General features: G+C 35.4%; 4 protein-coding genes across 4 annotated transcripts; 2 read left to right on the top strand and 2 right to left on the bottom strand.

Annotated features, from left to right (window-relative positions):
* Positions 1–4050: 4050 nt before the first annotated feature.
* LOC145902452 (uncharacterized) lies at positions 4051–7560 on the top strand. Its single transcript, XM_082990426.1, has 8 exons — positions 4051–4234; positions 4298–4350; positions 4626–4798; positions 4925–5105; positions 5523–5561; positions 5618–5827; positions 5885–6035; positions 6309–7560. The coding sequence occupies exons 1-8, from the start codon at positions 4196–4198 to the stop codon at positions 6477–6479; spliced, it is 1017 nt and encodes a 338-aa protein (XP_082846552.1). The 5' UTR covers positions 4051–4195; the 3' UTR covers positions 6480–7560.
* Positions 7561–9609: 2049 nt separating this feature from the next.
* LOC145902035 (phosphomevalonate kinase-like) lies at positions 9610–10365 on the top strand. The gene has a single exon (XM_082989872.1). It carries the CDS (start codon positions 9787–9789, stop codon positions 10360–10362), a length of 576 nt encoding a protein of 191 aa, XP_082845998.1. The 5' UTR covers positions 9610–9786; the 3' UTR covers positions 10363–10365.
* Positions 10366–10816: 451 nt separating this feature from the next.
* On the bottom strand, positions 10817–11866 carry LOC145902034 (DNA-directed RNA polymerase III subunit RPC8-like). Its single transcript, XM_082989871.1, has one exon. It carries the CDS (start codon positions 11422–11424, stop codon positions 10831–10833), a length of 594 nt encoding a protein of 197 aa, XP_082845997.1. The 5' UTR covers positions 11425–11866; the 3' UTR covers positions 10817–10830.
* Positions 11867–15408: 3542 nt separating this feature from the next.
* On the bottom strand, positions 15409–24674 carry LOC145901627 (ras GTPase-activating protein 3-like). The gene is made up of 22 exons (XM_082989374.1): positions 24537–24674; positions 23884–24031; positions 23655–23766; positions 23465–23582; positions 23310–23399; positions 23036–23118; positions 22812–22965; positions 21749–21852; positions 20963–21061; positions 20745–20904; positions 20208–20362; positions 19883–20126; positions 19191–19314; positions 18795–18901; positions 18564–18725; positions 18418–18506; positions 18161–18353; positions 17511–17671; positions 17233–17280; positions 16956–17056; positions 16469–16727; positions 15409–16127 (listed from the first exon to the last, which is right to left on the bottom strand). Exons 2-22 carry the CDS (start codon positions 24017–24019, stop codon positions 16103–16105), a joined length of 2724 nt encoding a protein of 907 aa, XP_082845500.1. The 5' UTR covers positions 24020–24031; positions 24537–24674; the 3' UTR covers positions 15409–16102.
* Between the last annotated feature and the right edge of the window lie 555 nt (positions 24675–25229).

Raw genomic sequence — 25229 nt, 5'->3', positions numbered from 1 at the left:
AGGAAGTTTCGCAAACTGGTGCCAACTGTAAAGTTCCTGTTACGACCAATTTAGTGCTGGCTTCAGAACTTTACAGCTTTACAACCAGAACGGAAATTTTTACGCAAGCTACAAGTTAAAAGAGATGAGTCACCCTTGCCTAACTAGCCTGTATGTTCGAATTCCATGAGAAATAAAGCAACAGGATCTTATCCATGTGCGTGTGTGTGAAATGACAATGTTATATTCAGCAATTATTTTGTGCAAATTAGAATGGACCAACAAACCTTTTTTAGGTCAAGCAATGCAAATTCAATTATGTTCTCTTGCTTTCCTTGAGATAATTAAAAAATATCATTGCCGTTTTCCCAATGTCATCGTCCTAACATTTAATTCATGTAAAAATGTTGGTGATTGTAGAGTAGGCCCCTAAATAGTTTAATTTAACTAATGTAAGGTAAAAGGTAAAAATATACAAGCCAACATTGTGGTGAAACAAGCCAATGTGATTGTCATTTTTGAAACACTTCGCCCTGACCCAAAGTATCCGCCCGCCGACAGTTGACGAAAAGAGATTTTTACGCAAGTTCAGCTAATCAGCACCACCTGTTGGAGAGTACTTTATGCACATGCGTCCGCATGCGAGAATTTAATGTCTGGTAAAAAGTCCTACAGTGCATAGAAACCATTTTACTTATACGTATAATTATTCTTGACTTCACCTTCTTTAAATCTGTGGTTCAACCAGGGGTCAGCACAACGTTCCCAGAGGGTGCGCAGAAAAAATATGTGTGCTATCCTGTGTGATGTAATAGCACGATATTCGAGAAATAAATTTTGCAATAGCAAAAAAAAATAAAGCATGCAGAAAATAAGAAACGAAATCGAATTGAGATATAAAATTCCAGATTAAAATCTCAGCGAGAACATATTTGCGAAAAATCTGTATATAGACTGAATTTTAAAAGTACACGGAAACGATTTGTTGTTATTTATACCTGCATGTTTGAACCGAAAACGCCGATATGTTTGGGACTAGACTTTTTTATTGGAAAAGTTCAATCAATTACGTTCATTGGTTTGGAAAATACTACCTAGTTTTTAAACTTTAAAACTTAATAAACTAAGATAAGATGGACCTCTTCTGATTATCATTCTGCAAGGAAAGATGTAGGCTACATATTAAGTCGGTGAATAAACGTATGTTACAGACACATTATAAGTTCTTGCCACCTTCTTTAACCATTTTATTCACAGGCAGGAGTTATTGCTTGTTTCATATTTTCGTGAAACCATGATCTTCTGGAGGATTTTTTTACACAATAAAAGGAATTTTTTATTTTGTTTTGATATGCAAAGAGAACATCTACTATAGAAAAGGAATAAATTATATTACATTTGGCAGGAATCTGGTACTAGTATGTTAACTACTCTTTACACAAATCCAAACTTCCAAACATCAACTGACTAAAATAAAAAAATAAATTCATCTGTAACATTTTGTTAGTTGATTACAATCTCCGACAAAATTAAATCGCCTTAGAGTTTTATGCAGTTACCTAACATGTTTTGAGTATAAAGAGACTGGCCCATATTGTTATTAACACTGTCATGTTAAAATAAGACGTTTCGACAAAAACTTATGTCATCATCAGTTTGACTGTTAATAACAATATGGGCCAGTCTCTTTATACTCAGAATTATGAGAAAACCCGTGAGTTGTGTTCCTAACATGTTTTAATTTTGCAAAAACTGTTTTTCACAAAATTATTCCACCGTTGTTATATGTTGTTGGTTTTTAAGTTCGTAAACATTGAAACGGCATATCGTTGCCTACATTTCATAAAGACACGTATATACCGAAATTGGCACAATTAAAGAAAAGCGTTGTTGTCAAAATTGTCGTCTCATGTACCATGGATTTATGAGCACCATGATGTTCGCACAACGCGCACCTTCCGCAAGGGAAGCTGCCCGCAGTATTGTTGTTGTCGTTGTTGAGTGCAAGTTGTCGTTAGTTCGTTAATAACATACCCAGTGAAGTTGGACGTTTGTATACAACATGGGCATGATTGTTTAACTGTTTCTCGTTGTGTGCAAGTTTTAGAAAATGCGGTAATGCGGTTTTCCAAGCAATAGCGGTGTCTGCGAGTTTGTTGGTGGTTTGGCGGAGACGGTCAGTCCAACTTTGCGCTTCGTTGATGCTGGAAGAGATCATTTTCTTCGCGAAGCCAGATATCTGCACTTGTTTATAAATAGTCCCAAACATTCTAAACAGTGGCTCCATGTCTCGGTAAGGCGACATAATCGGTAAGCTTTGCCGAGGATAATATAATTTTGTATGTTCCTTGGATGGTGGGATGAACCATGAAGAAAACTCTCTTTTGCAATGTTTGCAATGAAGAAGAAATGATTGTCGCCCGTTATTTTTAATATTTGTAGAAACTGATGATGATTACAGTATATGAGCGAAATAGATTTTTCTAACTAAATCTGCTGACATAATTTAGAGGCTTGTTGCTTATAATACATACAGTTGCAGTAAGGTTCACAGGCTGGATCAGCCATTTTTCCCGACAAGTTGGAGCAAGATCTGAAAAATCAAGCTCCCAGTGAGGTTTCACGGATTATTGAGGCCAAGGTACACTGGTGCGCAAGGCAACGACTTGTCAGGCGACCTTCAAAATCGCCAAATAAGGGCCTGTGCAGTAGGGCGATCATGCCTTCTTATGCGAAAGCATGGTATTACTTCTGCAGTTGCAGTAATTTGCAGTCGCAGAACGAAAGACAATGCCCAACCGAGGCCCAGATTCTTGTATAGTTGATGAGCAAGTATTAACACAAATAAGAGCAATTATTAATGTATTTTTAATTTATTAATCAGATTTTGGTGTGCCTAAGTTTGTTACAGTGGTACGTTTCATTACATAAAAGACTACTGCTAGAACAGGTTATGTACGTCGAAACCTAAATGTCGGTTAACTTGGATGTGTTTGCGAAAAACGATCGAATAAAAAGGTATTCTTGGTGCATTTTACAAGTAAGCATGAAAGTCAGGCAATTCCAACACACATCCACGAAAGTCAGGCAATGACAGCACTCCATCACGAAAGTCAGGCCATTCCAATGCACAATCACGAATGTCCGGCAATTTCAATACACAATCACGAATGTCAGGCAATTCCAAAACACATTCACGAAAGTCAGGCAATTTCAACGCATGATGAAGCATGGCTATTTTCCGTAATTTTATTGGAAACACTGCTGTTTAAGTCAGGCAAGTCAGGCAGTCAGGATTTTAATCTAAGCCCATTAGGCGTACATTCAGATGCTATAATTAGACAAGTTTGGTATGACTGGAAAGGGTTTTTAATGTAGTTTCCAACGGTGTATAAATAGTCGTGGCCCCGAAACTGTAAAAAGACTTATAAACGAAATAGTGTATTTTTTTATGACGGTTATGAATAATATTCGATCAGTAGACGTACATTCAGGTGCGACAATTGGACAAGTTTGGTATGGTTAGAAAGGGTTTATTTAATGTAGTTTCCAACGGTGTATAAATAGTCGTGGCCCCGAAACTGTAAAAATACTTATAAACGAAATAGTGTATTTTTTTATTACGGTTATGAATAATATTCGATCAGTAGACGTACATTCAGATGCGACAATTGGACAAGTTTGGTATGGTTGGAAAGGGTGTTTAATGTAGTTTCCCACGGTGTATGAATAGTCGTGGCCCCGAAACTGTAAAAAGACTTATAAACGAAATAGTGTATTTTTTTTATGACGGTTATGAATAATATTCGATCAGTAGACGTACATTCAGATGCGACAATTGGACAAGTTTGGTATAGTTGGAAAGGGTTTTTAATGTAGTTTCCAACGGTGTATGAATAGTTGTGGCCGCGGTTCGATAAAAGTAGTTATGACCGATTTATCACAATATACATTAATATTCGTTCCATAAATCGTTAGAATTTTTTTATATTTTTTGAAACTACTTGCCATTCCATGCAACTTGTGCAAAAATCATCGAGATCTGTTAAGAAACGGCAAAGTTATGAGCGTTCAAAGTTTTGTCGACTGGAAAAAAAGTTTTGTCGACTAGCGTCTCGTTGGTGTTTTACCAACTGCAGTGAATACAAATACCGTTAAATGTTTCTGATTTGGTACAGAGTTTTTGATTAAAAGCTCCACAAACATCACTGATAATATGAATTGCACATTATTCAATGGGGATGAGTTTAAATGTGTAAGTTACATATACGAAAAATGTTAAAAATTCAGGTACAAATTCTGCATTTATTTGTTTTAGAATGTTGTGATTGCACTGAAACGAACTACTGGTTCTCTTTCTTTAATTGGATCGTGAGTATAAAATTATGTAATTAATTTGTGTTTCGTGAAACAATAGTAATAGCAGCAACTTATTGTAATACACTTTTTCATTCTGTTAGTTAATTAGGTTCTTTACTTTGCAAGTATTCTTACTAATGCCTGTTAAATGATAACATACATAAAAAGATGTTGTGTAAGGATAAAATTTCTTTAAATCAAGTTCAAGTTCTCATAGTTAAGAGTATCAGAAACTTAATAAAACATGCAATAGGCTACTTTTGATATGTAATGATGTGTATGTTTAGTACATTTATGATCGCAACAATATGGCTGTTTCGGAAATACAACATTTTGTCACAACGCCTTGTGCTTTATTTGAGTATTGCTGCAATGTTGGATACAATTGGTTACTTAATTGGTGATATGACACCAGATGGAACACAGTGTGACTTTGAAGCATGGTGGATGACGTACTTTGGTATATACACATTTTGTTGTAAATTTGCATTGGCAGTTCTTATTTATGTAAAAAGGCAAACAAAATTTAAGGTTTTCTTTATGCAAACATTACATGCAAATTATTGATGCTGGTTTGTGTTACCAGATTGGACAGTACTAATGTGGGTGACATGCCTAACATTTAACTTGTTTTGCAATGTGGTCAAACAAAGACGAACTGAACGATTTGAGAAGTATTATCATTTTCTTTCTTGGTTTATCCCTCCACTGCTTTTGAGTTTACTTCCATTAATTGGAGATAACTATGGCCCAGCTGGTGCTTGGTGGTAAGAGACCTAAATTACATAAATTATATCAAAAAAATTAATTACATTGTCAAAACAGTGGCCTGTATTGTTATCTATATCTTACTGAAACATTTGAGCTTAATGTGGTATAACATATAATAATGAACAACCAACATACCTAAGCATTACTGGAACAGGAATTATTGCAAGTGTAGGATTTGTGTACAACATAGTAATGACATGTTAATTTTTATTTTGCAGCTTTTGTTAATGCGTATTTCAAGTCATTGAAGTACAGAACGTTTTTACCATAAAACAAAATATTTAGTTGTATTCAAATGGTAATATTCAGATGTCAATAATGTTTCGGATAATTTAAATTCAGCAGATACTGGTTGCGTTAAATAAAACTTTAATTGCATTGTATTGACTAACCATTGATGACCCTTTTTGTAGTTGGATTAAACACGAGTCAATGACATGGAGATTTGTTATGTAAGTACTTTATTTCAGAAAAAAATATGTTTAACTATGTTTGTAAAATTTCATAGATGGTACGTGCCACTGTTTCTTGCCATTCTTGGATTGTTTGTGACATATTTCTACATCATCTTCTTCTTGAAGCGAAGATTGGGTTCATGGCAGGGAAATTATGACCCAGATACTGAGAGAGACAATCTGCAAATTAAAGAAGACATAAAAGTTTTAAAAGCATATCCATTTGTTTACTTAATTTTGTCTATTTTTCCACTGATATTAAGGTTTGTGTTAACAAGTCTTTTTGGAGTTTGCAACTTAGTTATATCCTATTTTTATAGAATACACAATGCTTTTACTGAAGAAGGTAATGATGTTTACGCTCTATGGATTCTTACTGCGTTGACTGCCCCATTACAGGGTGCAGTCAATGCTGTTGTGTTTGGATTAGATCCTGACACGAGAAACAAGTTAACTTGGCCTCATATTCAGGTAATGCTAACTGATATGGTGATATAAAGTGGTTTATTTAGCTAAGATGACAATCCATTGTGGGTTTTATAAACGTATCACCAATAATTTGTTGGAAACAAATTTTATGTTGTTGACAAAAAAGTATTTCATTTTACGTTTCAAAATTCGAACTCAAAATTAAGACTGCAACAATGTCAAACAAAGTTTGCTATGGTTCTTTCTTCAAAGATAATTGTGTGTAAAAATAAACTTAATTTGGCAAATGAAAAATATTTTGTGTTTGCTTCACAGCTTGCCTGGGCAAGTCATTTTAGTAATTCAACAATACATGAATACCCAACAATACCCGGTAGTACGGCTAATCTGCAAGAGGTGCCGGAGTTCAACAGTGTTACCCATGATGATTCTGATGTTGTACATAGGAATTCAACAGAAAGAAAGTATGGATCTCTCCCACCCTGATGTATTATATTGTAGACTTTTTAACAAGCTTCTAGTTATTTACAAGTTTTTCCTTGCACTTTCCCAAAAACTTTGCATGCATAACTGTCTAACATTGTTGTTTTAGGTAAATGAAGAATAGGCATGGCAATTGAGCTAAAAACCCTGTTTTAACCTTACCTTCATTCTTTTTTGATCGTTTGTTTGATTCAAAACTTGTCATCAGGAAAAACACATTTTTGCAGTGACGTTTCATTGTATCCTTTCTGTGATGTCTACAACTTTATCGGTTCACCTGTTGTTAAATATGTTTATACAGACAGGCCTCGTTTATCCGGACTACTTGGTTTTTGTTAGTATCAGTGTAGTAGGGCAGCCAATTAAACAAAAACCAAAAATAATAAAACTAATGTTTTAAAACGTGACTCCCAACAGCAGGCATGTATTATTGGAAGGTATATGTTAGAAGGTAACACCCCGGCCTAGTTCCCCAAACGGACCTGTGGTAAAAGAATATACCGTTGTGAAAAAGAAAGCTGCATGCGTGGACGTATGGAAGATGAGGCACTGCACTGTCGTTAGCGCAGAAACGATCCCTGCGTTCTGTTTTTTTTCATTTCACGTGTGATGTGATTCAAAACCGTGTCATATTCTTGAATGCAATTAAATGTAAAATTAGATTATTAACCTGCTTTGAGATTTTATATTTCATTTGTTTTTATGTAAGGTAAATAAAGAAGGTTAAATTGTAAGTGCGGTTTGAAAATAATTTCACTGGCCACCCATCAGGAAATACTGAAACTGTCTACATTTAGGTTTTCCCTTACGAAAGCATTGTCGTTTCTGCTGTAGGGATTTTGGCTTGTCGTAATTTGAATATTTATTGATATTTTGTTTAAACTTGGTCTTTTGACTTTATACTCTTTTACATTTACACCCGTCTTCCTGGCGCCTTCGCTAGTTATCTCGCTTGCGTTACGCCTTTAACTTGCGCTACTTCTTCTAAGTCTCCTTGTCGCGTAATCGCAGCAATTATCTCTTTGTTTCTGTCTCGTCTTTGATGTATCCCTATATATTTGCGACTGTTTCCACAAATAAACATATCATGGTTTTCAATCTAACAGATCACATTGTGATCTTTCAGATTTGGTCTCATCGACCAGCAAAGATCTCGGTTTTGTTCCGACAGGCAGCATGTTGTCTTACCGGGACTTTCTGGACAGGTTTGATGTTGGGTTCGCGGTGATGCAATTCCTTCAAAATCTTCCGACAAACCAACTGCGAATCCTTCATTTCTGGTGACCCTGACGTGATCTCGAACACAACGCCTTCTAATGCTGGAGTCGGATCAAATCAAGCGCAACGCATTCTGATGCTAGAGTCGGATCAAATCAAGCGCGATACCTTCTGATGCCGGAGTCAATGAAATTAAAGTGCGACGCCAAACTGTTGTGAAGTTTGATTTGTAATGTTAAACTACTATATTTTCCTTCTTTTCGTCACAAAATGTGTTTCTTAACTTTACTCCTTTTCCCTTCTAGGTAATTTAAGGTATACGTTTGTTAACGCATGTCGCCGAAACAGTAATTTTTTTTACTGCGTGTTATATTTCCTCACATAATTTTATGCCAGGTAAGTCTATATGCCTTAACTAAGTGGACCAAAGTTCCGCGATGGGTACGTTTTGGAAAGCCTTCAGAACGCGAGAAGCACGACACTAGAGGCCTGTCGTTACACGATGATTGCGGCAAGGCCACCTCTTCAGTGCCTGCAATTTTTACATTGTTTTGCCTCATAGGGATCAAAGTCCTTGCTCCATTTTTAGTTAGGGATTGACCAGTTGGCACAGCCAAGGTCAACGGGTTGTTAATATATTCCATGTAGGGTTTTTTAATGATGTGGCAAGTTTGTTTACCGACATGCGTATAGCAAACCTAGCCTAAAATTACCACCTTTCCTTTTTTGTAATCCTAATGCACGGTTTACTCTTTCGTGTAATTTTGCCTTCTCCAGTTATACTTCAACCGTTTCAAAGCAGTTTTACGACGACTGACTACGCCTATTCCACACAAGTTTTCCCCGAAACCGAGGCGCAAAATCGACGCATCCACGTCCAAGCAACAAAGATGAAGTCCGTGGCAACGCTCGTCAATTCCCACTTCACGTGCTTCGTGAAGAAAATCGTCATTGCGACGAAGTTATCCATACCTACGACGCACTTCAAGAAATGCAGATAGCATGCCACATTGGGTTCGCGGTGATGCAATTCCTTCAAAATCTTCCGACAAACCAACTGCGACCCTTCACTGCCTAAGCTAAACAACGAACTAATTTCGTGTTATAAGATGTCAACCTTCTAGCACAAACAAAGAGTGGTTTTATTTTTTAGATAAAACACATTTCTAGACCTACACAAAGGGAAAACCTAAAAGTAGACAGTTGGGTTTAGTTTATAGAAGAACACACGCGTTTAAACGCAACAGGCTAACTGTTCGTGGTTTTAATGGAAGCTATAGGTGCCCAAAATACGCATTGGCATTTTGTTCTACGTCCCCTGGGCAACATTTGATATAATTTAAAAAAATTCGTCGGTTCAGAATCAAATTTGTAATCGAACATGTCGACCAGAATGTGCACCTTCCATCATAGGCCGAACGCTGTATGCCATATTCCACCTGTTTGGACGAAAAGTCATGCCGTTCGAATATGAGCTATGAGTGCCTAAAACACGCATTGGCATTTTGTTCCACTTGCCCTGGGCTACATTTATGGCGATTTTAAAAAAATTCGTCGGTTCGCAACACGTCTAAAATTTTTGTTAAACATGTCACTGCAAACTCATCATGGACGTGAAACTGTAAAGTACGTAGTTCAGCGCAAGTGTATTGTTACATCAATGGAAAGAACCGATTGTCCAATGCACTGATAGGTTTTCAAAACAGTTGTTGGTTTGCTGTTCCACATGTACAGGGCTACATTGGACTGATGTATTTTGCAATATGCATTTATGTGCAGTGATGCATGACCAAATTTCAGATTTTTTTTTATTTTGGCGAAATGATGACAACGGTGATTTGCATTCTGCTGGTTTTGCTTCGGCATATTAACCAGGTCGCAGGTTAAAATTGTTACAAAAACTACAGCGAGGGTATCTATTTGTGCTACCCAACTTATATTTTTAAATGTGTCAGTATAAAAAAAAACTAAAAACTGTGGCAAACAATATGCGTCTTTTAAAATCTTTGGTCATGTTTACCAAAAATTTCCTAACAATGGTTTTTCGGTTAGAGACTGCAATAGTTGTTTGGTAATGCAAAATTAAATTGCCATGCCGAAAATTATCCTTGTTGTTAGTGGAAAACGCAAAAGTGGAAAGGACTTTATGGCATCAAAATTAATTGAAATAGTTGGAGAGGCACGTTGTGGAATTATCAGACTTTCTGGTCCTTTAAAACATGAGTATGCTGTACAGAATGGACTAGATTATAAAGAATTACTTAACAGCAGTGCTTACAAGGAAATTTATAGAAAAGAAATGATTGCTTGGGGTGAAAGCAAAAGAAAAATTGACCCTGACTATTTTTGTAATTTGGCAACATCAGCATTTTTGAACAAAGACATATGGATAGTGACTGATGCGCGTCGCATTTCAGACATAAACTATTTTCAAAACAAATATGCCAATGTAAAAGTTCTTTTGATAAGAGTGATTGCAAGCGATGTCGAGCGGATATCAAGAGGATGGAAGTTTGTGACTGGTGTTGATGATGCTGAATCTGAATGTGGCTTAGACAATGGAGTAGAATGGGACATAGTCATCAACAACAGTACAAATAATCCAATAGATGAAATTGCAAATACTGATATTTCACATATTATTAAAGCAATTAATTCAGTATCCTAGCATATCCACCTGGCTTATTTAATAGATGCACATCTACCAAAAGTATGTTGGTGTTTTAGCATGTGACTGTGTGACAATTATTTTGCCACTTCCTTTTTGTCTGCCAATAACAAAAGGCTCATAATCCTTCAATTTTACTGTAATTTTCTTCACAAAAAAAAAACATGAACATATTCACTCACTTAAACAATCAGCTAATTTGAAAACAGTGGGTTAAATAATATCGGTTTGCGTGGCTTAACCATGTTGCACACATGCTTGAGATATTATAGCACAGTTCTAGGATTGCATCTTGGCAACTGTTCAAAAAGATTTATATAGCATTTTCACTTTTAATAGTTGATTTTGTTATATCATAAAAAAACAGTAGAATGTATCCAAAAGTATATGTAGCATGGACACCAACAAACCATCACAAAATATGTCACCAAAAATCACTTAACCCTAACTCTTAGATATTTAACTCAACTATCCGTTTGACCACCATGAAAGCAAGCCCAGACCTGGTTCAGATATAACAGCCTTAATCATATATGGAGTTTGTTGTTTACCTTCAGTACTGCTACCAATAGTTGAAGGTGTTGTGTCAGTGAATGTTTCATCTACGACGCGAAAACGCAGTGGCTCACTAATATCCATAAACAAATCATGTGTTCCATCATCTGTTTCATACTCCCACACCCAAACTTGTTCAACTTCATCAAACTTTGATGGTTGCTGGAGTGCTTCTGGGGTTATCAATATATCATCAAAAAAACCAAGGGTAACAGTAACGCCTTCATGCGAGCATCCCTTGATCTTGCCAACTAAAACTTCATCAATAAAAGGACGAAACACAACGCAACGGAAGTGGATCTTTGTATGTGAGGCGCCATCGCCTGGAAATACGTATGAATCTTCGAACTTTAGAATATCAAAAAGACAAATACACAACCCCACATTGCAAACAACTTTGTTTGCAAATCTTCGGTTGAGTTCAGTTTTGATTGCATCATGCAAATCCACACCAAAGAGCCATGGTTGGATTTTTACAGTGTCACACATCTTTACCAAACCAAACATTTTGGTTACCTGCTATATTCTACACTACCCTATGTTGTATGCAGGATTTCTGTTTCTATATCTGTTATTTCAAATAATTGTAATTGTAAAAAGGCAACACAAATTTCAATCCATATTTTCAAAAAAAACACCTTTTCAAGTGTCCGCTTATTTGTGGATTCTGACTTTGGTTGTGAAGCCTGTAAACACAATGGTCTCGATACGGAATTCAGTGATCGGGAAGTAAGGGCGAACCTGCTTTGTCATGCGATTGCATGATTTCTAAGATAGCGTATAAGTTAATATATTGTATGGATTGACGATATCTTCATCCTCCGCTTGTTTAATTTAACAACATATTACAATAATTTGGTTACACAAAAGTGATAAGCAATCGCAAACCTTCTTTAACAAGATCAAGGAACTGCAAATATCACGCTATACTACAGGGTTACGCGGGGAATTCCCCACAAGGTTTCCAAAATGTGACGTTCTACCACAGAATAACTTTTAGCCGGTCCTTCTAAAATGTGCTCGTGCAACTATGTGGAGCTATGTGTCGCTATGTGCAACTATGTGTCGCTATGTGCAACTATGTGGAGCTATGTGTCGCTATGTGCAACTATGTGTCGCTATGTGCAACTATGTGGAGCTATGTGTAACAATGTGTCGCTATGTGCAACTATGTGAAGCTATGTGGAGCTATGTGCAACTATGTGAAGCTATGTGTCGCTATGTGCATCTATGTGGAGCTATGTGAAGCTATGTGTCGCTACGTGGAGCTATGTGCAACTTTGTGAAGCTATGTGCCATTATGTGGAGCTATGTGCCATAGGCCATCAAGGCCCGCAAAGCTTAGACGCCCAAAGCAAGAAATAAAATTGAATACTGCACGTTAAATCTTGGTTTTACTCTATACGTCACTACATTTTACATTTTGGATATCTTGTTCATAGACTGATTTTCTGACACTGTATGAAATTGGAATTATTGCTTTTGAATTCCCTGTATACAAGAAAACAGTTTTAAACACTTGTCCGCCCTCCGAACGTCCTTATACTCGCATGTGTGCGGCGCTTGGTAAAAAGTGTTTGGCGACCCCTGTTTTATGCAATATAGACCAGGTGTATATGTTGTTACTTCAACGTATATTTGCCTAGTTTTGTTAATGAGCAGTAGTCTTTATTTTGGCATTGTCTTGTATTGTTCTCCTTAGTATTGTTGTTGTGTCATCGCTGCAACAGCGTGTATTCTTTGGTTACATCACGAACAAAAATTTGTTTCAATACTAGTGTTTGCAAGCTATTTTGCATGGAAAGGTCTATATGGGGCTAATTGGCAATTGAGTAACCTTGGTAAAAGGCGGTTTATAAACGCATTGGAAGACATACCATAACCAAGGCGTATATAACGTTACTTTGACATATTTTTAATACTTTTTGCCTCATGGTTGTTTTGGATAATAAGTTGCAGGTGGTTTGGGTCGATCTCATAGCGACACATAGTTGCACATAGTTGTACATAGCTCCACATAGCTTCACATAGTTGCACATAGCTCCACATAGTTGCACATAGCTCCACATAGCTTCACATAGTTGCACATAGCTCCACATAGTTGCACATAGCGACACATAGTTGCACATAGCTCCACATAGCGACACATAGTTGCACATAGCTCCACATAGCTTCACATAGTTGCACATAGCTCCACATAGTTGCACATAGCGACACATAGTTGCACATAGCTCCACATAGCTTCACATAGTTGCACATAGCTCCACATAGTTGCACATAGCTACACATAGCTACACATAGCTTCACATAATTGCACATAGCTCCACGTAGCTCCACATAGCGACACATAGTTGCACATAGCTCCACATAGTTGCACATAGCGACACATAGTTGCACATAGCTCCACATAGCTTCACATAGTTGCACATAGCGACACATAGTTGCACATAGCTCCACATAGCTTCACATAGTTGCACATAGCTCCACTTGCACATAGCTACACATAGTTGCACATAGCGACACATAGTTCTACATAGTTGCACATAGCTCCACATAGCGGCACATAGTTGCACAAGCACATTTTAGTACCACCCACTTTTAGCTCCGTATTTGAATTTTTCGCAACCCAACGTGGAAGGTCTGGCGACCCACCATTTGCGGACCTCTGTCCTACACTTTACAACAGTGGTTAATAACCTTTTTTGTCTCATTTCCCACTTTTAGTTCAAACGTAATCCTTATTTCCCACTAGTATTTAATTTTTTTAACTATGGATTTAAATATTGCATTATCGCTATATCTGTACACTTTTTTTTTATAGCCTACTTTGTAAACTTTCTCGACCGCATGACATGACCTATTGTAATTACCTACGACCCTATAACTTCCCACCGCTAAAGTACATTTCCAAAAACGTCTGACGCAGTATTTCTCAAACTGTGTGCCGCGGCCGCAAAAGATTTCCAGGTGCGCCACGGAACTATTTCGAATTTTGGAAAATAAGCTAGGCCTATTTGTATTATTGGGCCTATCGAACAATAATGAAAACGCACACATATACAGAATATACGTGTGAAAAGTTGTAATCTAGTTTAAGTGAAGCTCATGTCACAAAAAATGTGTCAAATGGTGTAAACATACAAGAAATTGGCCAGATAGAAGTTACATGCCTCATCAAGCCGAAACAACACTGAACTCCAGTGCAGGAAGTTTTTTGTAAAGGGACAGATAGTGGGGCAGTTAAGAGTGTATGAAGTAGATGCGCTTCGTGGTAGAGTTGAGGCTGACCGTGGAGGCAGCAAGTGACACAGGTCCCTTATCTGTGTGCCTCCGTGGAAGGCTATAATTGTCGCTTGACAGTGCCTTAAAGCTTAAATCCACACTTGGTCGCTAAAAAACATGAATCAAGCAAGAAAAAAATGCAAACGTTTCGATGGCAAGACTTACTATAAGACTTAAAGATGCCTTTAACGTAAAGGAAGTGAAAGAATTTTTTTCGCGTAACGAAACCACTGCAGGTTAGGTGAGAAGTCGAAAACGACAAGTTTCGATTGTTTACAGTCATAGATATAACCGTATGATTCGAATAAAAGCATACACATTACCGGATAAAATAAGTTGTTGAAATTGATGAAGAAGTTTATCGTTAAACAACTTGACTTGCAAAGTTGATTCCTCAAAACAGACTTGGTCAAATTGTCTGTTTTTCTTCCAAGTTGCTTCCCGTGATTTCTTTCAAATACGGCACTAATTTGCAGCGATTGGGATGGTTTACCCAATGCTGCCATGACCCTAATGACACAGACGCAATGAGAGTCTCTGGGAGACTAAAGGTCCGTTGGCTGATTTGCCTGGATGGCCTTGGGCGCTGAGAACAGTTTGCAATCCTTGTAAGAGCCATTATTTACTCTGTTCAAAAAGTTTTATAAGATATTTTGAAATTTGAAACAAATTAATATTCGGATTCGATCCGAATATTTTTGCTTCGTGATGGCGTGGCATAAGTCCTTGCTGCATGCACAACGCTTTGGGAAATCCTTCATATTTCGCAAACCACATGATATGTCATCACAACGATTTCCCCCCTCGTAATTTTAAGCAAAGTCGGCGCCTATGGCTGGGACATCCACAAAATGCATCTCGGCGTATAAAAAAGTGTACCTTAAATATAGTGAGTTTGAACGTTAAGTACTTGTTTTCGCCACTCAAAACGCTTCTGCTTTCACTAATATCTGGAGTCAGAAAATAAAAAACTTAAACGCACGCCATAGAACAGCGTGCCAAAGACAAATGTTATTACATGATCTGCAAGGCCGAACTGTGCAAATCTACTGACCCAAAATATACATTTAATTAAGCAGTGTTTCTCTTGCAGGAACAACTTGCAAGGATTTATCACTTTTTTGCACCTTGATCTAATTTTCAATGTTTGTTGTAAAGTTCGATGTCTTCCTAAAATAATACATGCCACTATAACAAAATACACAAATCCAACATTTAAGAACATATTTACTGTAAACAACTTTCAAAAGGTGTAATGCTTGCTTTCACATCCAGGCACAAAGGCATAAAGAAAATTTGGGTCACTTAATATTAACTTTTGATAAGATGGTTAAAAAAAGATAAAAAGTGCAAATGTTTCAAATAAAACATGGTTAGGTTTGATGTACTTATGATAAAATTAAATGTCAGTGGCAGGAAGTGTGGAAGTAGTTACACTGAAAATTAAGTGGGTTTCTAATCACTGCACCAGGCAATACAATAGAACATATTTAAAAATGCAGTAAAAAATGTTGCAATGTATTTTAATATGAGCAATCCCAAATCAACCCTTAGTATTTAGTACTAAACTGGGTTGAAAATGGTACATCACTTTAGGACAAAAACAGGTAATATATATAAGTCACTAATATGTAAACATGATCTCACATGTCAAAAACAAATAGGCATGATACTCAAACGTAACTTTAAAAAAGTGGTCATTACTTGGCACTAGAGAAAATGTATGCTGTGTGCTTGGACAAAAGAAGTTCAGGACTTATAGCAGTATGGGCAGTTATTATTGTCATAGTGTTAACAACACAAGACAATTCCACAAATCTTCGCAATAATTCCATTGAAAGTTAAGCAACTATTCCGCTATACTTTTTACACCTTTATCCCACCAAAAATATCACTAGATGTGTCAGGTGTCTCCATATGGCCTTTCACTGAAAAGCAAATAAAATTTGGTATAAAACAAAGTGACAATAGGTTTCTCATGAAATTATTCTTTCACTGACAATTATTAAAAATAACTTATTATAAATCAGCATCCTATATTTCCCTATGATACCATATTCTACCAGATATGTAGCATCCCCTGCCTTTTGAATTGTGGACCTGTACTTGTCGTTGCTTAATACATTACCAGCACAAACATTTAAAGCATGAATTTTTAATAAAGTATGAATATGCTTGGGGAATATGAAATTTAAAACCTTTTTCTGTTTTTTATTCAAAATTCGGCCAATGTAATTAAATTGTTAAAAATCAGTATAAAGCCACATACTGTGTTCCAAGCTCAGCATCATTGATACCACTTTCTGCAAAATATTTTTCATGAAGTTTTTTTAACTTGTTTACACATTCCAACATGGAACAAAGAGTTCGAAATGTATGTTGAGGATCCTCCACATCGAAATTGTTGGGAACTTGAGAAGGAAGATGTTCGTTGTCGGTATCTTCAACAGAAACACTTTCCTCTGAGTCAAATTGGCTTGAAGAGGGCAGTTGAGGCCCAACATAAACTGCTCGAGCTCCACATTCCTCTGTAAAAAAAAGATCTTGTTTTGTTGATGTTTTTTTTTCTTACAAGCAAAAAACTGGTGATGTGATAATATGGCTAAATTACCATTTCTGCTCTTTAATAATAATATCAAACTGATGTATATTGCCTGTTTTTAGTCTTGTTTATTGACATGCAAAGGTTGTCAACTTCAAGTGTACATACTGATAGTGTTTTACATGATTTGTATCTTGACACACAAACAAATCACCTTGAAGTTGATAAATTCGATCAACAGAATTACACAAAAGGCTGTAAACTCTTTCCAACTCCCGATCAAGATCAGTGTTCAGTCTTATTGAAGCAGGAAGTCTTCACATGAAACACAAATGCAGTTTTCAAAAAAAATCTTTAAAACAGACTACATTAACATGAACAAAGGCCACATGACTGCGGTCAGATTAATTTTTTTCTTTTTCTACCATTTTCAATGTAAGGTTATACACCAGAACCTCACAGCAAAACAACATTGAAATATGAACACTTACCCAGTAACACGAGTACAACCAGGAGCTTTTTGAGTAGTTGCATTGCAACTGTAGACAAAATGTGCTTGATAAAAAGTCTTTAACAATTTAATTCACACTTTCACAAAACTTTTGTGTGTGAACAGTCGACCTCTTTATATTTCTATTATTTTGGACAGAAATTTATATCATGTTAATTGCAAATTTAGTTAGCAACTTTCTTACAATACCTTTTGACAAACAAACCATGGAAATATTAAAAATGAACTTCTTAGAAATGAGTGGACTACACCACATACCAGCAGTATTTTCCTTGCAAGAAAGCACCTGGATGGTAATGCTGGGCTCTGTTTCTATTGCAGGTGCAAATTTTAGATAGCACATCCATCCACTCTTTTTGTTCAACTGAGTTGTTTGCTTTGCAATACAACACACGACTTGGCTGAATAACTTGAAACATCTAAGTTTAAAACAAGCAGTTCAATTTCTACCAAAATAGCCTAACACCTTAAAAAGGAAGATATTTTTTAATATTAGCAATATGGGGGTCTATATTATGTATTATGTGAGCTGCAGACAAATGGCCACTGTTTGACATATTAGGTCTCATCAGCGCAGCTTGGTATGGCTATTGTAGACAATCTTGCCCACACATGTCCAGGCGAATACTTGAACATTGTGGTATCTGTCTGCAGCTCACCTAATTCACATTTTATATGTAAAAAGACAGGCCGACAATTTAATTCAATTATTTTGACAGTAATATTCAAAATTTGTGGGTGTATCATTTTTGGACTGAGCAAAAGAACAAGAGAAAACAAAATATGATGCAATAAAAAAATTGGACAGATATTACAACAAAATTTTTACGACTCTCCGGTTATTTCACTAAAATAAACATGAAAATACTAAGGAACTGGCCAAATAAAGCCTTTAGGGTCATATTTACATATGCCATTCGAAATGACTCCTCCTGTAGTTTCTCAACACCCCGTATCTCTTGCACAGGAATAATACACAGTGGTTTGCTAGACTTGTTTTTGCGATATGACAACTCATAATTGGTCAAAGCAAAGTATCTTCTTTTAAAGTTTTTTCTTGACAACAAAAACGTTCGTCCTTGAGCTCTCTTTACCATTTCACTGCAACAAAATAACAAATTCATACACTACAACAGTCACACAGTATGTTCATAAACGTTTTTACCCTTCTTTTAACATAACTTTTTCTAATATTGAGCTTGTACGACCTTTGCTATCCAAGCATTTCATGGTTGAAGAAATAATGTCAATAAACTGAAAGTAAGACAACCATCAGAAATAGTAAAAAGTGTTAATACATGTAACTCATACATTTTGAATGCTGTCCAGGTGCTCTTGCTTAACAAAGCGCTTACAAAATATATTAACATAGGATGCTGTTGTTTGTGTGCTACATGGTTTTGGCATCGACTTATTGCACAGATGCTGGACAATCTTTGCAACAAGTGTACATGTACGAGTTGAAATGACATCCTAGGATGAAATGTTATTTGCAGATAAAACTGGTTGTGCAAAGCTATGTCTAAACAAGATCATTCTTACCAGGTCTTCATTTATAAGTTTGTACTTTTTGGGAGATAGCAAAGCAGCAGCGAAAAATCTTAAAAAAATAAAGCTTGCAACAACACTATACCTTGTGTTGGCATCATCTGCAACAAAAAAAAAACTTTTCAGAAAGGAAAAAAATTACACAATTGGCTCCCAACTTTATTGCAGTGGGGTCAGGGGTCAAATTCAATATAAAAAAAAGTGTGTGGGACCACATCAAAGTTGTACCAGGTGAAGGGATTATATTGCACATCAAAAACCAAAAACTATTGTTTTAAAACTTTCACAAGAGTTTTGATAATTATATACACAGAGTCTATGTATTAGTGACACTTAGTATGATTTTGAATAAAATAAAAAAATAGCACACTGCTAATTTTATTAAGGAACCTGGTAAATGTTTTGTGGCAGAGTTTCTTAAACCATTAAATATTTCACAAAATAATGATGGGCATTGAGATGAGGATTTCAAGATAGAAGTAACCACCTCATATACATATTCCCATAGATTGTTCTGTAAAGATAGTTGTTGGTTGTTACTTGAAAACATGTTGGTATATATATGAAAAACAGACATGGATGCACATAATGTTTGCCATAGCTGGTATATTTATCTGTCAAGGTATGATTTAATGTCACTTTATTAGTCATGTTCATGATCATACAGCACTGTTTATACTTATATTACAGGGGTAGGCAAACATGATTAGTGAAAAGTCACTTGTGGTAAACCACAAACACCAACAAGCCTTAAATCAGTTTGTAGTAGAGTTAGTGTTGTACAAATATAGTGAATTCACAGTTCACAATAACATGGTTTAAAGTGCATTTAGGCATCTATACATTTAAGTTTAAACATATTGCACTCTTCAAGGCTACTGATAGTGCCAGAAGATCACTCTGGTTTGATTGTGTTGTAGTGGTCACACTGCAATGTTACATCACAGTGGGTGAGCTATATTAATAGCAAGACTGAAAACAGTTGTGGGAAGCTAAGCTAAAGACCCATAAAATCATTTTTAAGAACCGCATGCGGCTCGTGAGTAGCAGTTTGCCAACCATTGATATATTATCTAAACTACCATATTTATTTGGGATTGGTCTGTGGCCTGGGAGTTCATGTCAATTGATGAAGTACTTGATGCCATAGTGATGCTTGGATTAGCCAACCGGGAAGAGTCAATTTCACAAGATTTTTTTTCAGTCCGGATTTTTTCGATGGAAGGGGCAAGAACATTGAAGAGGTAGTTGAGGCCCACAAGTCTCATAGTTTCCTCAATAACTCCAGAAACCAAACTTGTATTTCGAAATAATGTACTCGGAGACCTGCAAAATGTTCAGTTTACTTAAAAACAACCACCAAGAGCCTATTTTGCATCCACTCAGATTTTTAAATAAAATACTTACTGGCATCGTGCAACCTCCTCGTCTGCAAGAGGCTCAATTAACTGACTTAACATTCCCTGTTGAAGAAAAATCCTCACAAGTGACCGAACAACTTGTGAGCGGTTTCGTACACCACACACTGTAGACATCAAGCTCGGCCATGATGCTGAAATTGGCTGCACATATGATACAAGTTTAAGTACAGACTTCTAAAACTTAAGGGAAATTTGTTGATGATTTAAAAAAAAAATCAAGGCAACTTTAACATCGCTTATTTAGTTTAATATTTTACGGCCAAATACATTATTTTTATTGCACGACAACAAAAATTTAATGTCCATTAAAATTTATTTTATTTAGCACTCACTTTCCATCATTAAAATTGGTTCTTTAATTGATACGGCATATTAACCAAAAACAATGAAATGCAATATGTGCAATGTATGCCGCTGCATGTCATTTGTTTTATTATATGTTTAAAAAGATCCCACTTAAGACTTTTATCAAATAAATCTTCAAACTTAAACCAATTAGGAGTTCAGCATTTTTTATAGTTACCTCAACATTAACTGAAGACACAAGAAGTTGAAGAAGCTCGTTGTAAACACGGGAAGGAAAAACATGATCCTTAATATAGGCTATTTTTAATCTAATTGAACCAAAGTCTTCCTTCACACCGTTCCCTGTTGTTTTTCCAGACCTGGCATTTAACAAGTACCTACAAAAAATATCATAGCAAAGTAGCTTCTTTTTTGTATGATGGTGCAAAAACATACCACCCTGCATGGCATTTCATGTCAATAAAGGATGACAAAGGGATTTTAACCTCACCAAGAAATTCATCTCCCAATGTGCCTGAGCTGTATACAGCAACTCTATAACACAATTATTTATAAAGAAGCTTAACTAGGATTATATTAATCGAACACTGCTATTGCACGGTAACATAAGAAGATATTCCATATAATTCAAACATAAATAAAAAAACAAGAAAATTGCAAATGCCCTTTAAACTACTGTTAGTTTGACAAATTATAAGTTAACTATAGCAGTCAAGAAACTAGAGAATGATTATTCTATCCAGTATTTCATAATTATAACTAAACACTTTTTATCAAGTAGATTATTGATAAAAAATTTTGGGTGTGAAAACAAACAAATGTATTTTCATTAAAATGTATTTTACCTAACACTCAAATCACATGACAGGAAAAATTTTGTGGATAACTAGATTTAGAGAAAAATGTTATAGACACATTAACAATTAACTTTGTTTGAACTGATTTAAACTGATGATGGCATTAGTTTTTTTGCCAAAATGCTTCAACTTTATGAAACATTACTTTGTTTGTATTACGTAATTTTAGGGAAATCAAAGACAACTAAGCCAGTTATTCTCAAATTTAATACCCAGCTTAAAGTGCCATGTATATAACAACTTATCTGCATTCAAATGGTTGAATGATTTTGCATATAATATATGTAGCTACATTTTAATGAACTTATATAAACAAGTTTACGACAGTAAATCTATCTGTCGTTTTGAAGATACAAACAATTACTTTAAACTTAATGCAGTCCAATGTTCTTGGTCAGCAACCTTCATTTCATTTCCACCCAAAGTTAAATCAAACCATGATCTTCGTAGATTGTTGTTTTTGTTTAACTGTAAGCAAATATATGCAATTGTTTTCTGGGTATATTTTACAGTCAACTCCAAAGAGAAAAATTTACACCCCTTTCCATGACTTAAACTTGGTCTTTAATTGATATTGTATATACATTAAATTACACTCTTTAGAAACCAAAAGATGGCTTCAAAGTGCAACCTATTCCTCCTCATGTCATTGACATAGAGGATGGCTTCCCAAACTAGCGGTTGCATGCCAAATTTAATGAACTATGTTAATCAAAGTGCAACATTTAATTGCAATATTTTATAAACTTTTATATGCCAAGACAGGATCTCCCCACTGTAAAGTATTTACTCAATGATATTAGTCACTACATACAATCATGGACTACACATCCCACCTCCAAACTGGAAAAATGCACACCCAGTAAGATAGAATTAGACTCTTGTTATTTAAATGCACTATAGATTGAACTGTGTAAGTTTCGTGTAAATTTGACATTTAGAATGAGCACAAGTTCCAAACTGGGCCTACAACTGGCCACATTAACTCACTGGGAGAGTGATTTTTACATTATGTCATGACTTGGCAGCAAAAATGATTTTGATGCAAAGCTACTTGCAAAAAAGGTATATATTTTCTTGTTTTTCTCTGGGAAAATGGTAAATTTTGTTCTTTTATGTTTACAAAAGATTTTATTATCCACTTTGATATGTAAGTAACAACCCAGTCTCAGTTTCCTACAGACATGCTCTGCAGCAAAAAGCTCAACTCACTCAAGGCATGTTTCTATTATATTCCTGAGATATAAAGATTTTTTGGCAGTTTCATTACAATTTACTCTTTTAACAACATATGAATATTACTGTCCAATGTAATGGGCTTTGAAAAAATTTGAACCGGTTAAAAAGGGTCGCAAATAAAAAATTTGGAAGCCCTAACATAGAGAATGTTACTTAAAAAACACAAACAATACGTTTGTAAAAATCACCTCAAAAACAAACTCCTCATCGAAATGTGGATTAGTTGTAGTCTTTCGAACTCGTGTTTTTTTTGTTTCATTTCTGTGCGTTCCTTGCAATGACACAGTAACATAAGGATCACAATTTCCACCACTTATCAATAAACCAGAACATTCAGGAATTCTACAGAAAATTTATTCAAATAAGGTGAGAAAATAGAAAGGAAGACACACGACCAACATATGGTTCTTACTTGATTGAAAGTTTGTGCCCATCTTCCACATTTAATCCTAGAGATTGATAATGACTAAACTTGAGGTCAACAAACACTTGACCCTTAAAAACAATTAAATAATAAAAAGAAAGTGCAATACTGTGATTTACAATTTTTTTTTTTCTTTTATGAAATTTATTTACACTTTTTACAATGAGGTACTGCTATAACAACTTTTTTTTGTGTAAATATGTCATTTGTTTTCACAGAACATGTTTTTCCTAGATTTTTATTCACTTTACAAAAAACATACCTGCACTTTGCTGTAGGACTCAACAGGCATTAATGGAAACCAGTGTTCATGAGCATTATACTTCATGATATCAGTTTTCTTAATCACAACCTTCAAGAAAAAATTTTTTTTTCAGATATAAGTTGATATTCCAGTTGGAAACTTCTGAGATTTACCTTGGCATAAATATGATCACGTTTTACCAAAACATCTTCCTGTACATCATGTAAGTTAAAACAAAGAAGTCGAAATTTATGCGGAATATCAAAATCCACATCTTCCTGAAAGAAAGGACTACAGAAGCCATTTAATTAATTCTTCTTTTTCTTATTTAAATTAATTTATTCAAAACCAGTCTGCATTTACCTCAGAGATTTCTCAATTATTCGAGTTTTGAATATTTCTTCTTGGTCCAAACAAACAGAGCAATAAGAGTTTCTTGTTTCGCGATTTCCAGGAATCAAATGCTTTGCTTCACCTACAAAGAGTATCCAAGTGAAAAGATAAAACCTAGTTTTGCATCTGAAGAAATCAGAGGAACCTGTTTAATTTGTTACATACTACTCATTACAATACAAAACCATAAGCAATTTACCAATTTTAATTCTCAAGTTTTCCAAAACCTTGACAGAATCTGTTTCATTGGCAATGTTAGACGTTGTGGTTTCATCTACTTCCACTAAAGCTGGTATGTGAGGATTAGTGGAATTTTCAACGTCATCGTGACACATCTTCAATGAAAGCTACAAGCAAATATTTAATTTATAAGCAAAGAGTTATATACCAAATAATGAAAAAAATCCAATGAAAGTAAGAAACACAATATTTCAAATCAAAGGTGCAGAAATATTAATATGCATTTTAAACAGTTAATGCAGAACTTGGTTAACCCGGATTCAATATGTTCGAGAAATCTGATTAGGTGATGTTCTGTATTATCAAAAGACGTTTGTTTTAAGCCTAATGTTATCCATGTTGGTACAGTATTGGCAAAAATCATCTTAAATGTAATTGGAAATATGTGAAGATGTTTACCAAGAAAAAGTTTACAGATCATTTAAACAAGAAAATTCATCCACATTGCATGAATACCCGCATTTGGCTAAACCAAGTTCTACTGTACATTTTTTACTAAAGTTGATTGTGTGTCTGTAAATACAGGCACAAAATATTGAAGACAGTGCAAAATGTTTGAACTGAATGTAAAAATCACAGCATAAGTAAAGTTCAATAAATGAACTTTCTTACCTTCAACACATTCAGGCAGCATAAGACATCACATAGTTTGGTAACTTTAAATGGGGACTTTTGCAGAGAATTTCTTGTTAGACATTACACAAAAATCACATAACTAAAAAATAATGTAAAGCAACTCTAATAAAACCACAACCTACAGACAAAAAGTTTTGTGGTAAGACAATCAAATCATAATTATCAACCCAAAACTTCAGTCCTAGCATGTTTCCCCAAAATTTTACTAATCTACAAATAAATTGACTTATACAAAACATTGGGTGCATACCATCCACAAATTGCCGTCAATCATCCTTCACACAAGTTACAATCTTTTCAGTCATGTATGTTAGATGGTCTTGTCAGCTAAGGTTCACAGGCTTCGCAACCAAGGCATTGCAGCCAAGCTGTCAGCTAGTTATAGTCAGGATGTCATCATATTTTCCCAATAGATCCTACTATGTTAATGAATTTATAAAGTCCATTCCTAATTTGAAATTTGTAATATCCATGCAGAAGATATTTTCGTCGCTTGTTAATTGTGCAGCCAACACAGACCAGCCAATTTTGCATGTATGTAACATTTTAGTTCGTTGATTCAGTGCAGAAATCTTCTGTGCACAATATTCTTGTGGACTATTTGCAGTGGGTTTGATGAATTTAAACACAATGGTACTTGAACACTAACAGCCATAGTTACTAAGATTT

The sequence above is a fragment of the Ascidia mentula genome, chromosome 5, assembly GCF_947561715.1.
Source record: "Ascidia mentula chromosome 5, kaAscMent1.1, whole genome shotgun sequence".
NCBI classification, from domain to species: Eukaryota; Metazoa; Chordata; class Ascidiacea; order Phlebobranchia; family Ascidiidae; genus Ascidia; species Ascidia mentula.
This window is presented reverse-complemented; position numbering and strand designations above follow the sequence as displayed.

Bases quoted from the DNA above. Each gene is read 5' to 3' on its own strand.
- LOC145901627 (XM_082989374.1), bottom strand. From the start codon at position 24,019: ATGTGTCACGATGACGTTGAAAATTCCACTAATCCTCACATACCAGCT. The intron at 23,767-23,883 runs GTAAATTGCTTA...TACTCTTTGTAG, and splicing joins AAACTTGAGAATTAAAATTG to GTGAAGCAAAGCATTTGATT. The intron at 16,128-16,468 runs GTATGTGGCTTT...TTTGCTTTTCAG, and splicing joins GATGCTGAGCTTGGAACACA to TGAAAGGCCATATGGAGACA.
- LOC145902452 (XM_082990426.1), top strand. From the start codon at position 4,196: ATGAATTGCACATTATTCAATGGGGATGAGTTTAAATGT. The intron at 5,106-5,522 runs GTAAGAGACCTA...CCCTTTTTGTAG, and splicing joins GGCCCAGCTGGTGCTTGGTG to TTGGATTAAACACGAGTCAA. The intron at 5,562-5,617 runs GTAAGTACTTTA...AAAATTTCATAG, and splicing joins ATGACATGGAGATTTGTTAT to ATGGTACGTGCCACTGTTTC.
- LOC145902034 (XM_082989871.1), bottom strand. From the start codon at position 11,424: ATGTTTGGTTTGGTAAAGATGTGTGACACTGTAAAAATCCAACCATGG.
- LOC145902035 (XM_082989872.1), top strand. From the start codon at position 9,787: ATGCCGAAAATTATCCTTGTTGTTAGTGGAAAACGCAAAAGTGGAAAG.